At 44.4% G+C, this 17,923-nt stretch overlaps 1 protein-coding gene across 2 annotated transcripts in view; it reads left to right on the plus strand.

Annotated features, from left to right (window-relative positions):
• LOC147627117 (F-box family protein) overlaps window positions 1-17,514 on the plus strand; it is a 52,976-nt gene extending 35,462 nt beyond the window's left edge. The window contains exons 7-8 of one of the 2 annotated variants that reach the window (XM_086815698.1): window positions 16,760-17,039; window positions 17,137-17,514. In XM_086815698.1, the coding sequence (XP_086671824.1) occupies window positions 16,760-17,039; window positions 17,137-17,201 (345 nt within the window). In that variant the 3' untranslated portion in view covers window positions 17,202-17,514. Of the gene's footprint in view, window positions 1-16,759; window positions 17,040-17,118 lie in introns of both variants that reach the window. The other variant, XM_086815697.1, reaches the window with a different exon arrangement.
• The last annotated feature ends 409 nt before the right edge of the window (window positions 17,515-17,923 follow it).

Here is a 17,923-nt window from a genome sequence, read left to right on the forward strand (position 1 = left end):
GCATAGTCTTGCTTCCTAGTTCTTAATCCTTGCTCTAATCATGTGCTCAATCCATCCTTGAGCTCCCATGTTTTCTAACATGGTATCAGAGCTGTGTAAGTCACCCTCAAGCTGTGTGTAGTCCCTAATCTCATTTGCTAATCATCTCTCATTAATTAAGTCACTTTTACCTCTTCTCACCATAGCCCATCTGCACCCACAGCTGAACATTGCCTTCCTGTGCACAAACCACTTCACCAATGATCAAGCCCTCTTAGGGGCTTCAAGTTAACACCTAGGCGACCCTCTATATGGAGGCTCGAAGCAAAATGCTGCTCAGAACAAACGGAATCGCCATCGCCATCCTGAAGGAAAAAATCTGGTTTTTTGCGAAAATTGAGCCAACCACCACAAATTGATCCAATTGCTCTTAACCCCGGGGGTTTTTGGGCATGGCGAACACGTCTGTAGCATCAGATTTGGCTGAAAACGCTTGCTTGTAGCTCCTCTAGCACTGTGGCAACTACAGAAGGTACTTTGGTCAAAACAGAGATTAAGTAATGATTTCTTTGCTTAATCAAGTGTTTAGGGTGATGATTATCATGTGGACACATTGCTATTGAAGCATGTTGAAGTTTTTTTGAAAATGTTTAGTGAAAGGCATCCATTCTTTCACTCCAAGGTGGCCCAGTTTTTGGTTTTTCAAAATAGTGAACTTAATCACTAATGAGTGATTAGTGGACATTAATCACTATTTTTTTTTGTAAGCTCAACATGCTCTCTTCATGTGAGTCCAACAATGCAAAGTATGTCAAATATATTAAAGCCGTGAAGAAAGCCAAAGTCAAATCCATCAACAAAGTTCATGCCAAAAACAAACCCACTTCTCGGATTCCATCATCCTATCTTGAAGTATTACACTTATATGGGGAATGCAACTTTGATTTCCCATGCATGTAATTTGTTTGAGTGAATCGTTTTTCGGTATGTCAGAACACAAGGATAAAGGGCTTACTAGGTTTGATGGCACTAATTTCTTTACTTGGTCAGTCAAGGCAAAATTCCTTCTCATAAAGAAGGGACTTTGGAATATTGTCAATGGTAAGAACAAATGTCCAAACGGCAGAGACAAAGAAGATGAGAAAGCAGAATGGATAGCTAAAGATGAAAAGGCACTTGCCCTTCTAGTGCTTAGAATGGATGATAATATCATTCATCATATTAGTGCATGCAACACCTCCAAAATAGCATGGGATACATTGGAGGAGTTACTTGGAGCCAAAGGAAAAGGCACCTTAATGAACCTCATGATAGAATTTTTTGGGATAATGATGCAAGCTAATGAAAGTTTCTCAACTCACCTCAATAAGGCTAAAAGGCTTCTCTCTCAGCTTGCCGGCGAAGGAGAAGTTTTGAAAGATGAAATAGTCATTGCTGTTTTGCTTAAAAGTTTACCTTCCACTTACAACACTTTGATCACCACCTAAAAAAATGTACCAGATCTAACCTTGAAAAAGGCAGAATCTTCTATCCTGGAAGAAGAAAGAAAAATGGGCAAAGAAGGTCTCTTTCAAGTTGACAATGCAATGGTAGTAGGCAAATCAAAAGTATCCTGCTCCCATTGTGGAAAGTCAGGACACAAAGCTGACACATGCAGGTTGAAGATGATATGCAGTTTTTGTGGTCTTAAAGGTTATTCAGAGAATTTTTGCTTTAAAAAGAAGGATAAAGCACACTTGGTTGAGGAAAAAGAAGTTTTGACAAAGGAAGAAGAAGCAAATTTTGCTTCTATTGATTCTGATTGGGCTTTTTGAAGTCCTTTTTTGATGTATGTTACCTCTGAGCACCACATGATGTAGCTCATGTAACTTTCTTAGTAGTAGTAGTGGAACTTTTGTATGGTTACCTCTGAGCACCACATGATGTAGCTCATGTAACTTTCTTAGTAGTAGTAGTGGGACTTTTGTATGGTTACCTCTGAGCACCACATGATGTAGCTCATGTAACGTTTTAGACATTTGCCTCCTGGGAGGGCAAATCTTTTTGGTTAGTCCCATAGTTAGTGTTTGGAACATGGGAGGGTATTTTGGTATTCCTTCACATCTCTTGGACGCTCTTGCCTTATTTTCAGGCCATGTTGAGGTCCAGGGAGGGTATTGGAATTTATGGCCCCTCTACATGGCTTTAGTAGTGTACCTTAGTAGATTACTTCTCTAAGGTTTAGTAGCTTGGCTTTAGTAGTGGACCTTAGTAGATTATTTCTCTAAGGGTTAGTAGCTCCTTTTTTGGATGGTCCTATTTTCAGCTTTTTATATGCCTTAGTGGAGAATCTCTACTTCTTGCACTCTACTCTAGGCTTTGGGTGCTCACTTCTAGGCAAGTGATAAGTATCTTGATTAGGATTAGATCCTAATCTCCTCCTTAATCCTTTTGTACTTCAGCCTATTTAAAGGCTCTCTTACTGAGCATAAGTAGATAAGGCATCCCATAGCTTGCTGATAGGTGGCAACATCAAAAGGCTCACCAGCATGCTCCAGTGACAGTTTTAGACCTGGTTCCATAGGAGTAGAAACAGGTTTACAATCTGTCATGTGAAAACGCTCAAGGAGCTGCTCAACATATCTGCACTGAGATAACATGATACCACCCTCAAAAGGTATAAACTGTATGCCCAAATAGTAATGTAAATGCCCCATGTCTGTGACATTAAATGCATGTTGCAAATCAGCTTTAAAAGCTGAAATATCACCCTCTTCAGGGCCAGTGACGAGCATGCCATCCACATAAAGAATAAGGATGAGAACATTGTTCCCAATGTGGCATACATAAAGTGTACTCTCAGCTGAATTATTCTAAAACCCTTTGGCAGTCAAGTATGTATGAATTTTGTGGTACCAAGCACGAGGGGCCTGTTTAAGACCATACAGTGCTTTATGTAAACGGCATACTTTATTTTCTGCACCTTTTTGAACAAAGCCAAGAGGGCTGAGACACATAAACTTCCTCTTGCAAATTGCCATTCAAAAAAGCAGTTTTAACATCCAACTGATGTACATGCCACTGCTTGTGGGCAGCCAATGCAATAACAGAACGTATGGTAGTCATACGTGAAGTGGGAGCAAAGGTCTCCTCATAGTCAATGCCCTCACGTTGGGCATACCCTTTGGCGACCAAGCGACCCTTATGGCGATCAACTGAAGCATCAGGCTTACGCTTAAGTTTGAAAACCCATTTTGTGCCAATAGCACGCTTGCCCGGGGGCAAGTCACATAACTCCCAAGTACCGTTTTTGTCAATGGAGTCTAACTCCGAACGCATGGCTGCCACCCAATGGTCATCCTCCAATGCATCAACATGAGAAATGGGTTCCTCATTACAAGCGGTGGCAACAAGAGCTATATCCACATAATGTGAAGATGCATGGCGAGAAGTAGCACGTGTACGACCTGGCATAAATGTAGACTATTTGCTATCACGCAAAGTGTCAACTCGCCATCTAGGAACAATTTTTGACTTCCTAGTATGTGCATCTTCCTCTGCCAATGCATCACCCAAGGTATCTTGATGAATTTGAGGCATTTCAGGATCAACTTGGGACAAGTTCAGCTGCTGATTTTGCTGGTTTTCAGCAGGCATAGGTGGCTGTAAATGAGCTGAAACTGGCTCTACATTGTCCACATTTGAATTGAATAAAGGCAACAAAGTATCAAAGACATCTTCCGGCCCAATAGACGGCTGTTTGGTACATGAGACAAGTGGTTGAGATGCATATTCGTCAAAGATAACATCTCTTGACACAATGATCTTGCCTGTATTAGGCACATAGAGTCTGTATCCTTTACTCTCAGTACTATAACCAATGAAAATGCATTTGATTGCCTTTGCATCAAGCTTATGTCTTTGTTGTGTGGGCACATGCATATATGCCAAACACCCAAAGACTCTCATATGAGTCACCACCCACTGGAATCCTGCCATTCCATGTTTCATAGGCAGTCTTAGATTTCAAGGCTTTAAAGGGGCAACGGTTAAGCACATAATTGGCACACACAACCGCCTCAAGCCAAAACTTACTGGGCAGATCTTTGCTTTTGAGCATGCAACGTGCCATCTTCATGAGTGTACGATTACGTCTCTCTGCAACTCCATTTTGCTGAGGAGTATAGGGGGTAGTACACTGATGAGAAATACCATGTAACTGCATGTAAGCTGTGAACTCATTTGACAAATATTCCCCCCCCCCCTCGATCTGCACGCAATGTGACAAGCTTGTGTCCACAAGCATTTTCAGCCATGGGACGGAAGTCTCTGAAAGCTGCAAAGGCACCTGACTTCATTTTTAAACCATACACCCAACAAAACCGAGTGTAGTCATCAATGAACGTGATGAAGTACAAGTGTCCTCCAAAAGATGGAGCCGCCACAAATGTTGGGGTAAAGGCATAATGCCCACCCTTATAGTGTGTACAAGCCCATAAGTTATAGTACATAGTACACTTAGTACTTTTAATGTACTAAGTGCACTATGTGTACTAGTGCAATATACATGTGTGATAGGGGAGTCACACACTCATGCTATTGATGAGTTGACTCATCCCCACAACTCTGTCTCTCTCTCTCCCTTGCTTCTCTGTGTATGTCTCCCACATGAACTCAAACCCTAATCCTGTTTCTCTCATTCAACTGGTATCAGAGCATTGAGGTTTTCGCTGATAGAGTAGCAGGGATCTACGATGTCCTTGAGGGAGAGGTCATAAGAGCTCTCGGAGATGTCCTCACACAGCTTCTGAAGCTCTTGCTTGCTGCGCAAGGGAAGGGGCGTCTCTAATTCCGGGTAGGAGCTACGCCACAAACGATCATCGCTGGCGGTAGCCGAGCTCAAGTCTGATGCGCAGGCCTCCGGCCAGAGTCACAGGAAGAAAGGCGCGGTTTTCTCTTCGATACACAAGCTAGTGCTATAGATTTTGGACCAACGCCTCGTTTGCTGCAAGCACTGACGCGTGGCTGTGAAGAGTGCGTCAAGGGGCTTTTGTTGAAGGTTCGCTCCCTTCCTGGTGTGCCACTCGAGCCGTCGACTGCAAGCGTATTAGCGCTGGGCGTTAGACACGTAAGAGCCGGCGGACTGTGAAGTGAAAGCCGCAGAGGGAAACGCGTCAAAAAAGCTTTATGCGAGACAATAAGGAAACCCACGTTTCCTGACGAGGCGAAGAAGAGAAGCTTCACACCTGCTTCTACTTCAAAGATACCAGCTTCGCACCTGCTTTTACTTCAAAGATACCACCAAGGGGCAGCGCTCGCAGCAGTCTTCTACACCACGCTTGAGGATACTCACACGTGAGGAGTTTTCATCAGCAAGAAGTGCCCCCCCCCCCCCCCCCCCACCTGCACAGAACAGCAGCAGCATCATCACCCCCTTTTCCTGCAACAACAAAATTCAGCCTGCAAATTGAAGAAAAATCAGAAATTACAAGGTATTTTCCTCAATTTTTTTTTGGGATTTGCAATTGAGCAAGTACAATCAACAATTGAGCAGGTACAGGTGTCGAATTGCTCAATTTTGAGCAAAATTGGCAAAATTGGGTGACATTGGTCACAATCAGGATCAATTTGCAGAAAATTGGTCACAATCAGGATCAATTTGCAGGAAATTGGATGTCGAAATTTGGGGCTTTTGATGTAATTGTGCAATTAAGCAGTCATACATGCTGTATGATGTGAGAAATCGCACATTTGGGCAAAATTGCAGCAAATTGCAATGCAAATCAAGGGGCTTTTGTGCCGATTGTATTGATTTGCAAAATTTGCAGCAAATTGCAGTGCAAATCAAGGGGCTTTTGTGCCGATTGGATTGATTTGCATGCAGGCAATCGCAGTTGATGCTGTGGATAATGTGTTGATGCCTTACAAGCACTCAATGTGCCTGTAAATCAAGGGGCTTTCATGTATTGGATGTATACGTGGCCAGGGGGAAGCACCGTGAAGACTTTGGATGCCTTCATGTGCGTCAATGTACCATGTATGATCAGCAATTGATCTTAAATCAAGGGGCTTTTCAAGTTCGTATGCTTGTTGAGCTTGGCAAAGCAGCAGGCAAAACATTTATGCCTTGAATCCTCAAAAATCAGCTTGCAGTCAAGGGGCTTTTGCCCAATTTCTGTTTGGGACTGTTGTATGCAGTGTACGGGACTGTAAAAATCTGATTTTCACTCATTTGGACAGCCAGGAGAGCATTTATTGCTACTGTACCTGCTGGTACAAATTTGGCACAGCTTTGTGCAAGTTTTGGCATGGTTGTACATTGATTTGAGTGAGAAAAAGGTTCAATTTCAGCTGCTGTACTTGCCGGTACAGGTTTGGTACATCATTGGTGAGCACTTAGTACTGCTGTACAGTACTTTGGAAGGGCAACAGAGCACATTTAAGGTGCTGTCCTAAATCTGCAGCAACCAGATTTTGGTGTTTTCATCACATACAGTGGGAGAAAAGTTGCATTTGTGCTTCCGCAGTGGGAGATAAAGCTTGGGAGAACAACTGTGAGCACTTTGTGTGCTTTTGGTGCAGTGTTTGCACATTTTGCAGGGAGTCAGGCATTGACAGGTTGCATATTGCTATGGCAACCACAATTTGTTGCTCCAGAAAAAGCAGCACAAGCCTATCAAAGAAAGGGGTGTAATGCCCGCTTCTCTTACTGCTGAAGAGTGGGAAGATATGGATGAGCTGGCAAGATCTACTATCATGTTGTCCGTGTCAGACTCATTACTTTTCAGCATTCGTGAAGAGAAGACAGCTTGGGGAATGTGGCAGAGATTGCAGGACTTGTATGCCCAACAAAGTGCCTCAAGCAAAGTGTATTGGTTGAAGAAACTCATAGGTCTTCAGATGAAGGAAGGGGCGTCTATGACAGCCCATCTAAATGAGTTTAATGGTATTGTCAGCCAGGTCATTAATCAAAAGTTGGCAATGGACGATGAGTTCAAAGCCACTTTTCTGTTATGCACTTTGCCAGAGAGTTGGGACACATTCAGGACAGCCACTAGCAATTCGCATGCTATGCTGTCATATGCAGATGTTGAGGGTGCTCTTCTTCAAGAAGAGATGAACAGGAAAAACAACTCTGTTGGAAAGTCCAATGCAATGAATGCACGTGGGAGATCCCAACAAAGGGGAAAAAGCCAAGAACGGGGAAGGAGCAAGTCTCGCTCCAAAAAGGATTTGGAATGCCATTATTGTGGCAAGAAGGGACACATTAAAAAGCAATGCTACAAATGGAAAAATGATCAAAAGGAAAAGGGAAAAGGCAAAGACAAAGAGAAAGATGAAGCCAAAGATGTAAAGCCAAAGGGCAAAAGTGGAGTCAAGATTGAAGAAATCAATGTGTCACATGAAGGTGACAGTGAGGATGAGATCCTATTTACGTCTTCACTTGATGCCCATTCACTTCTTACAGGTGGTCATGGTATGCACTCATGGATCATTGATTCAGGTGCCTCCTTTCATGTCACAGGTTGCAGAGACTTGTTTGTCAGGTATACTGCTGGCAATGAAGGAGTGGTTTATTTGGGTGATAACCATGCATGCAAGATTCTTGGCAGAGGTGATGTGAGGCTTGTGTTTTCAGATGGCTCACAGCTTACGCTCCATGATGTCAGGCATGTGCCTGAGATCAAGAAGAATCTGCTTTCTACTGGACAGCTTGATGATGCTGATTATGTTACCACATTTGGTCGTGGAAAGTGGAAAATTAGTAAGGGCTCACTGGTTGTTGCCAGAGGCTCTAAGGTGGACACTCTTTACTTCATGCATGCAGGTGTTTGTCACCATGCTAATGTAAATGCAACCGAGCTGCCGGAAATTTCTATGTGGCATAGCCGGTTGGGACACATGAGTGTCAAGGGAATGGAGCAATTGTCTCGTTTGGGTTACTTGCCTTCTCTAAAGTTTTCAAGTTTTCAGTTTTGTGAGCATTGTATATATGGTAGGCAACTACAGTGCCCCCACAAGAAAGCTCTTGGACAGAAAGATGCTCAGTTAGAGCTTGTGCATACAGATGTATGTGAGATGCCTCAGCTTTCTTTGGGAGGGGCAAAATACTTTGTGTCTTTTATTGATGATGCCACACGCAAGGTGTGGGTTTATCCTCTTCGTTTGAAGAGTGATACATTCTCAGTGTTTCAGAAGTTTGTTGCCCATGTTGAGAATCAAACTGGCAAAACACTGAAGGCTTTGCGTTCCGACAATGGTGGAGAGTATATGTCCAAACAGTTTCAGGACTTTTGTGATGCTAAAGGCATCAAGAGGGAGCTCTCTACTCCTTATGATCCTCCACAAAACGGGACAGCAGAGAGGATGAACAGGACCATTCAGGAGAAGGTCCGTTCTATGTTGTCACATGCTGCATTACCTCATGGTTTTTGGGCTGAAGCTGTTATGACAGCCGTTCACCTTATAAACAGGTCACCTAACACGAGGCTTGGTGGGAAAGTGCCAGAGGAAGTATGGACAGGGAAGCCTCCGTCATACAAGCACTTGAGAGTGTTTGGTTGCGTTGCGTACGTGCACATACGCAGGGAAATGCGCACCAAACTTGATCCTAAGTCTCACAAATGCATATTCCTAGGATATGGTGACAGAGGTGAAATGGGGTATAGACTTTGGGATCCTGTGAATAGAAAGATTATACGCAGCAATGATGTCATTTTTGATGAAACATGCATGTATAAGGAGCGTGCAAGGCAACAGGAGCCTAGCAGAGTCATTTTTGATGATGATGGACATCATGGACAACAACAAAGGGCTGTAAATCAGCCATTACAGCAGCAAAACCAGCCCTTAAATGGTGCTGAAAATGGTCCAAATGGACAGCCAGAGATGGCAGAAGATATCCCTATGGATATACCACAGTTAGAGGAAATACCGGGCATGATATTTCAGCCTTATGGCATGGAACAGGAGCCACCAATGGGTGATATGCAGGCTGGACAGCAACCTGCAAATGATGGTCATTGGGTACGGAGGTCCACTAGACCCTCCAGAGCCCCTGACAGGTTTGTTCCAGGAGTTGACTACTTGATGCTTACTGACTGTGGGGAGCCCTCATGTTACAAGGAGGCTTTACAGAGGGCAGACAAGGCTCTTTGGGAGCGTGCCATGAAGTCAGAGATGGATTCTCTGCACAAAAATGGAACATGGAAGTTGGTGCATTTGCCTGCAGGCAAGAAGGTTTTGCCATGCAAGTGGGTATACAGGCTCAAAGTTGCACCAGATGCAAAGCCAAGATACAAAGCCAGGTTAGTGGCTGAGGGCTTCAAGCAGGAATATGGTGTGGACTTTGATGAGATCTTCTCTCCAGTGGTCAAAATGACCACACTTAGAGCTGTGTTGGCTTTGGTTGCGCATGATGATCTGGACTTGATTCAGATGGATGTGAAGACTGCTTTTCTTCACGGTGATCTCCATGAGGAGATATATATGCAACAGCCAGAGGGTTATGCAGTGAGTGGAAAGGAGAAGCTTGTATGCAAGCTGAAAAAGAGCCTTTATGGGCTCAAACAGGCACCAAGGGAATGGTATCATAAATTTGATACATTCATGAAATCTCAGAAATACAGGAGAAGTGACATAGATCACTGCTTATACACCAAGAAAGCTTTGGATGGCAGTCTATTGATCCTCATCTTGTATGTTGATGATATGTTGATTGCCGGGAAATCTCGTAAGGAGATGGATACCTTGAAGCAGAGGCTGCATGAAACCTTTGATATGAAGGATTTGGGTGATGCAAATCACATTTTGGGTATGCGGATACTTCGGGACAGAAATCAGCATGTGTTATATTTGTCTCAGAAGGAATACATTGGCAAAGTCTTGCAGAGGTTCAATATGGACGGGGGGAAGAAGACTAGTACTCCTTTGCCTCCATATGTGAAACTCAGTGCTATGGACAGCCCACAGTCAGATAGTGGCAGGGCTGATATGGCCAAGATTCCGTATGCTTCAGCTTGTGGCAGTCTCATGTATGCCATGGTTGCTACTAGGCCGGACATTGCATTTGCAGTGGGAGTGGTTTCTAGATACATGGCCAACCCTGGCAAGAAGCATTGGGAAGCAGTGAAAGGTGTCATGAGATACCTGAAAGGCACACAGGATATGTGCATTTGCTTTGGCAAACAGGATGCATTAGTGCATGGTTACACGGATTCGGATTATGCCGGTCATCCAGATAACCGGAAGTCTACTACCGGTTATGTGTTTACATTCACAGGAGGTGCTGTGTCATGGATATCCAGGATGCAGAAGTGCACAGCCTTATCTACTACAGAGGCCGAGTATATTGCAGCCACAGAGGCTTGCAAGGAGGCATTATGGCTATCTCGGTTAGTGGTTGATTTGGGTTATACAGGGGATATTCCATTGTTGCATTGTGACAGTCAGAGTGCCATCCAGTTGGCAAAGAACCCTGTCTTTCATGCAAAGACGAAGCATGTGGATGTGAAGTATCACTTCATCAGAGAGGTGATAGAGAACAAGCAAATTCAGCTTGTTAAGATTCATACGGATGACAACCCGGCTGATCTGTTGACAAAGAGTTTGCCTCCGGAGCGGTTTGCTCATTGCAGACACTTGATGGGCATTGGATGAGGCTAGTTTCAGCCTTGATATGGCCTTGTATATTATCATGTACATGCTGATTTTTCTTTTCCTTTACTTAAGAGCACTTTGCCTTTAAGTGGGAGGTTGTTGGGGTAAAGGCATAATGCCCACCCTTATAGTGTGTACAAGCCCATAAGTTATAGTACATAGTACACTTAGTACTTTTAATGTACTAAGTGCACTATGTGTACTAGTGCAATATACATGTGTGATAGGGGAGTCACACACTCATGCTATTGATGAGTTGACTTATCCCCACAACTCTCTCTCTCTCTCTCCCTTGCTTCTCTGTGTATGTCTCCCACATGAACTCAAACCCTAATCCTGTTTCTCTCATTCAACAAAGATCACTATGAACAAGCTGTAATGGTCGGACAACCCTCATAGCCCCATCTTTAGGAAAGGAATTCCTGTGCATCTTTCCAAGGATGCATCCCTCACATACATGCTTGAAGGGAACCTGCATAGGAGGAAGCTCATGCACCATACCTTGCTTCTGCAAGCGTACAAGAGATGGGAAGTTCAAGTGACCAAACCGAGCATGCCATAACTCAGTGTCACTCAACACATGGAATGTGGAGGCAATCATAGCATCATGAGAATAAGTACTCCTGTCATACATATCAAGCTTATACAAGCCACTGCATAATGTCCCAGAAAGCATAAGAGAAGCTGAATCTCTGCTGTCATACACTGATTGTACATATAAAGTGTCACAAAGAGTAAAGCTATCCCCATCACATGCTGTTAGCTCCACATTGCCAATGCCTTTAATGGAGTAAGAGGCATCATTGGCACACATAACTATGCCATCTGGAGGTGAATCCTGCAAATTGGCAAAGAGATCTCTGCAAGAAGTGATGTGCTTAGAAGCACCACTGTCAAAGTTACAATCTCCAGCTGAGATAGACATACAAGAAGCAGGCAAACTGCATGTAACCACTAATGCGTATCCCTCATGAGCAAAGTTTACCTCTTCTTTAGTGTCCACAGTAGTAGCCAAACCTTGCTACTTTTTTTTCTTTTCACTCTCAATGCGCTTCCTACATTCCTCAATAAGATGGCCAGGTTTTCTACACTAGTTGCATCTCTTCTTTTTCTTGTTGTCACCCTCTTTAGACGAAGTAGAATCTGAATGGGCATGTGGTTTGCCCTTAGGTTTACCACTAGATGAAGCCCCAGATTTATCTTTGTTTCGATCAAAGGCACCAAATGCTTGATCAGCAGAAAGCATAGTGGTCCTATTAGAACGAGACTGCTCCTTTTGCAGTAAGAGAGTCACCAACTCATCAAAGGTATACAAGTTTGGATTACCCTTCATGAGTAGACGAAGAGTAGTAGCAAAACCCTTCTGGGGCAAACCTTGAAGCACTGTAGATACAAGTGAACCATCTGGAATGACCTCATCAATATTGATGAACTGCTCTCGCAAATCCTTGATGCGGGTAAGGAACTTGTCCATTGAGTCATATGCTCAGACTCAATCTTCTTGCGAAGATAGGCAACACGGGCCTCATTGCGAACCTGATACAAAGAAGCAAGTATATCCCATGCACCCTTGGAAGAAGTGCATGAACGAATGTGCGGTATAACCTGCCTTCTGCATGAGAGGGCAATCAGCCTGAGCATCTTTGGCATCCCATCCGAGCTGTTCTGGAGTGGGTGGCAAAGGTGCAGAAGATGTAGCACCACCTGAAGATACATCATCACCTGCATCCATGGTTCCTGAAGTACTTGCTGCTCGTGCAGGAGCAATGGGCCTGACATCAGCCCCTGATACATAAACCCACAAATTCTTTGCAACAAGTACATGTTTCATCATGTATGCCCACATAGGATAGTTGGTGCCATCCAACTTATCCTCAACGGAAAGCATACCAAATAAATCACCAGTATTCCCAGACATGGTGGTCACAAGTGTGTTCAAACAAGTAGTAATGCTGCAATAATGCTGTAACTCCCAAAAAATTTGGGAGAAATGCTCCAATCCCAACCAAATGTGCCTGCAATACCCAAAATTGCCTGCAAATAGTGCCAATTTCTGCAAAATCGAGTCAATTTCTGCAAAATCCGCAAATTTCTAGTGCAATTATGCACCAAATCTGCTGAAACCAATGCCAATGTGTGCCAATGTTGCAATTGCAGGCTCAATGGTGAAAAGCCCCAAAAATAATGCAATTAATTTGCTAATTTTCTAGCAATTTTTGAATTTTTAAAAAATTGTAGAAAAAATCAATAGGAAAATTACTGAGGTTGTAGTGGGCAGCAGTACGGGCATGAGGCAACAGTACGGGCAACAGGTACAGTCGGCAGCGGCGCAGATCTAAGGCGGCGAAGTGCCAGGCGGCGCAGATTTGGGGCAGCGAACAACACGTACAGACGGGCGGCACAGGTACAGTGGGGCGGCTGCAGTCGGGCAGCAGGTACAATAGGCGAGGGTAGGGCGGCGCAGTACAATGCAGCTGGTACAACCGGGCGGCGGTGGCGCTTGTACGGTGCAAGTGGTACAGTCAACGGTGCTGGTACAGTCGACTAGCATCAGGTACAGTCAACGGGCAGCAGGTACAGGTGCTTCAAGGAGGGGCGTGTAGCACAACAGGTACAGTGTTCAGTGCAGTAAGCAACAAAACCCTAGCCCTAATGTTGGGAGGGCAGCAGGGTGTAACCCTAAACCTAACCCTAACCAGGCTCTGATACCAATGTTGGGTAGGAGGGAAGCTAGCCTGCACACACATACACATGCACACAACCTTAAGCACAGAGAAACATGAGAGTGCTGGAAAAGATGTACTCAATAATATTATGAAAGTACAATGTGAGTACATAAAGTAGCCTAGGGCAAGGTGCCCAACACACATCAGTGTGTTCACACGGGGAAAAAACTTGTGTCCAGTCACAGGGAAAAAGTGCCCGTGAGTAAGCTGTGTTCACACCTGAACTAGCCGGGAGTGGTCATGACCAACAATTTCCATCTCTCTCCCCGTTTTCTCTCTCTATCTTTATCTCTCGTACACGTGGTTGCATATGTCACTGCACACTCTATTGGGCTCACAGCTTCCCCTGCTCCTACCAACACAGGGGATGCATTCTAGCATGGCACTGAGGCAGAAAGGAGTTTTACCAACGAGGGAGTCATTGAGAACTGCCCCCCACTCTTCTAGAAAATCACATGCCTCCATCACATCAATCACATGGATCCCCACAGGAACCGGAGGCTTACCTTGGAGTCCTCGAGACAACTAGCACTTGAGAGCCACCCTGGAGTATGGTATGCCCGAGTTTCCACTTAGTTCTCAGGATATGGCTCCGCATGGACCACCTCCCACCCCTTCAGTACAATTTGGACTCACCCCGCCCGCCCCTTTGCCCTCACCCTCACTTCCCGCTTTTCCTATTGTATCCCCTCCTCCCCTACCCAACCTATCTGCACACTTCATGTGCCCCTCCACCCCCCGGCCCGTGCCCTCACACCTTGGCCGGGGTGGCACGGCATGAGGTGGGGGGGGGGGGGGGGGGGGGGGGGGGGGGGGGAGCCATGCCCTCACACGGTACACCCCCCGGCCCGGGGGTTGATCGTGGTGGCAGGTTTCTTAGTAGCAGTTTGCTTCGGGGGGCTCCGCAAGGAGTACTTAAGAGATTCTTCTAGCGCTCAGCATACCCTCAGACAGGTGATAGAATCCCCACCCTCAGTGGCTTCTTTCCATCTTCGCATGAGCTGCAGGCCTTCGGACTCTTTGCATTCTCATGGCCTCGATGGATATTCTTCCCCAGGAGGTGGCCATCCCCTGTGTGGATCGCTCTTGTGGAGTATTCTGGCCGTAGTGCTTCGTACGTTGGCAGATGGGCCGCATCGCCAGAGCCTATTCTTGACGCCAAGCTGCCGCCGCTAGCCATCCCCCTCACCAGCAAGGGGCTGCACCCTTCAGCACGAGAGCCCTGCCTAATAGTCGCCAGGGACAACAGCCCCGCCATCACGTTGCTCCCTGGGAGAAACATGTACGTCAGCAAGACTCCGTTGAGACTCGAGAGGCCTAGAGATGGCCCTCCCAGTCGATGGAGGACACCCCATGGTGGAGTCGGCACCCGCTGCCAGCGACAAAGCAGTGGCATCGCAAACAAGCGTCTGGGGTCTTGAATCTGCAGATTCAGGGCCCCATACACCAGCCGAAGATTCAGGGACCCATATGCCAGCCTTGGGCTCAGTCCCTTCCAGGGCTCCGAACAACCGAGAATTTGTTATGGGGCCTCTACAGGCCCCAGGGAGCATGCAGGTCATGTTTGGACAGCTGTCAAAGTCAGCAGTAGAAGGTCAAAGTCAGTAGTCCATGGAGGAAGGATGAGAGAGTGTCCACCCCGTCATCAAGTTTAGTGAGAGGGCATGTCACATGCACACACCAGTGCCATGGCCAGATCCTCAGCATGAACAACATAATCCCTGTTTAGGACAGCAGTTAAGGCTTAGCATAATCAACATCATCATCATCATAAGCAATAAGAAGGGCTTGAGTCATAGTAGCAACGGAACGAAAGCCCCATCAAGGGAACGAGAATGTGCCAAAGGGGGAACATGAACGAGGGGGAATGGAAAGGGGGAACAACCTAGATAATTTCTATTAACATACATCGCTCATTTTAAAACCCGTATTACGTAACCTTAAAACAAAAAGACATACTTATAGAATTTGCAAAAGTTTAGATATAAGTTATAACCACAGCAGAGACACACTGAAGTCTACTATCTAGTGCACCATGTCACGATTGTCACTTAATCTCTCTTAATTACCCTTAAATTACTCCTAATTACTCTTAATCATTGAAGGGACACCAATGAAGGGTCACACCCTGTCACATGGGTCATCATCAAAGGACATGTCTCTTCAAAAAGGACACATCTATGATCAAAAGACACATCTCTACGTCCAAAGGACATAACTATTCATTCAAGAGTCACACCCTTTTGTTAGGGATGTGCCTCCATTTGTACCTCTTTAGGCCCTATTTAACAAGGCCTTGCGTCTGAATGCAAACAACACTAAGCTTTCTGCTCTCTAATTGTCTTTAGTTCTTGTATTCAATCTTAGTCATGTCTCTTAAAGTATTAATAGACTAGGAAGTCCTCAAATTGGTATCAGAGTAAACAAGCTCCAACTTGTAGGATGCCCACATCCAAAAAACCCTAACCCTAAAAATCAGAAACCCTAAATCAGCAAATTAACCTTAGAATTAGGTATAGCAAGAGTTGTATAGAAGAGCAAGAAAGAATGCCCCGTCCAATTTTGAATGCTTTGCCCAATTTTGCCTGATTAGTCATTTTTCCCAATTTTTCTACAACAAAAAAAAACCGATGGGAAGCATAGACTCACACCAAGGTTGCATCCATGTGCTAGCGAGCTGCCTTGTATTCCCCTTGAGGTCCTAATTGCATCCTTTTGGGCTGAATCGCTATCCAAGCAAGGGCTTGTGAAAAGAGCATGGAGGACCAAATAGTTACATTCCCTCCCTCTTACATTCCTTTGCAGCGCCGACTACCACTTGGCTTATGTTTTATTTTCTTGCTTTTGCTTTACTTCCTTGCTTTTGTTTTAATAATAGTCAAAGTTCTTGATTTATGCTTTTAGAATCTTCAGGGCCTTGCTTTTTGCAAAAGCAGCTTTTAGCTTTTTGATCCAGTTCGATGCCCTCTTTCCAATGGTGCCCTCAGCTTTTTGGTCAACAAAGTTTGACTTTTGCTTTTTCCAATTCCAATTTTAGGAACGCTGTTTCCATGTGTCCATCATCCTGTCCATGTGTCCGGGCATGAGGTCTATCATGTGAAAAGAGCATGGAGGACCAAATAGTTACAGAAGCAAACCAGGGGGAGGACACGGCGGAGACAACTTGCAAGCTGCCCTAGGTGGTCAACGGTAGTATATAGTAAGGTTAGATGTAGTATACTGTGCTCAGCCAGCCAGTCATGTGGGTATATACTATGCTAAGCCAGCCAGGTCTAACAAAACTGCATTTTCACACTGATGCAATTGTATAGGCCTGATTCTGCTAGATGTTGTCAGTTGGAGGGGTAGGGAGCAGCCGGCTGGAAGTCCTGGCCCAAATGCAGTTATAACGAACAAAAAGTTTCTCTTTTTTTCAGGTTTTGCAGTTTCTACTGAAAGATAACTTGACATCCAGCTCATCGTCAAGCAGTGACAGCGATTCTGATTCTGATGACAACTCTCATAAAGTGACAAGAACACGGGTTTCTAAGCTATGGTTATTTCCTAAGCTCGACTCTCAACCTAACGCATGTAAGCGCATGACCTCCAGCTCATCATTAAGCAGTGACGGTGATTCCGATGACTCTTTTCAAGCAACAAGAATATGGAGTTCTAAGCTGTGGTCATTTCCTTATCTTCATTCTCATCCTAATCAAGGTAAGGGAATTTAATGCTGCATGATTTTTCCTGCTCATTAACTGACTGTCTGCTCCACCAAGTGCTCACCAATCTTTAGTTTTGAATCTTGATGCAGAATTTCAAGAAGATACTCAGTTTGAAACCATGGTGGAGAAGGTCACTCGTTTACAGCTCAATTAGAGTGGTGTGCGTGTGAAACTCCTATAGGTAATCAAGGTACACAAATTGAGGGTATATGCCATACTTTGAACAGAATTCTACATTGTTTCCCTGCCGTGATTGGTTTGAATCAGCTTTTCCTTGTGTGACTGGGTGGAAGGAAGCTGGCAATGTGGTGTGGATAATGTATGATACACCGTGATTGGTGGGGGTATTTCACTCTATGAAGCTAGGTGTCTGGCTAGAAAAATGCATTAGTGTATACAAGGTGACCTTCATGAAATGTGATGAGTTTGACTTATTGTTAAAAACTATTAAAGTGAGGATGATGGCACTTTTGCTTGGAGAAAGTGACCAATTCAAGTAGAAGTGTTATTAGAAAAAGAGCAATGCAAACAATAGAGTTGAAAAGGAAGTAAGATAAAATGAGGCCATTGGCAAGAAAGCTTTGTTATCATACATGATGAGTAGTTTTAATAATCAAGTTTTATTATTCAAGGAATAAACATGTGACCATAAGCTCAATAGATTGAGTTTATGTAAACTGAAAGGTGAGAGAAAAGTTGTTGCTATTTTTTGTCTTGAAAAATATATATGTCATAAATTTAACTCACACCCTAGATTGTATTGAAGCTAAAGTGAATGGAGTGTTGAAAATTGTATTCATTCATAGCACAAAAAATTTAAAAATTCTAATGATGAACTTTTCCTTTCATGTCTTGCTTGGGGCGTGCACATTTGCA

This window comes from Cibotium barometz, chromosome 21, assembly GCF_041138505.1.
Source record: "Cibotium barometz isolate CiBa-2024 chromosome 21, ASM4113850v1, whole genome shotgun sequence".
In the NCBI taxonomy this organism is placed as follows: Eukaryota; Viridiplantae; Streptophyta; class Polypodiopsida; order Cyatheales; family Cibotiaceae; genus Cibotium; species Cibotium barometz.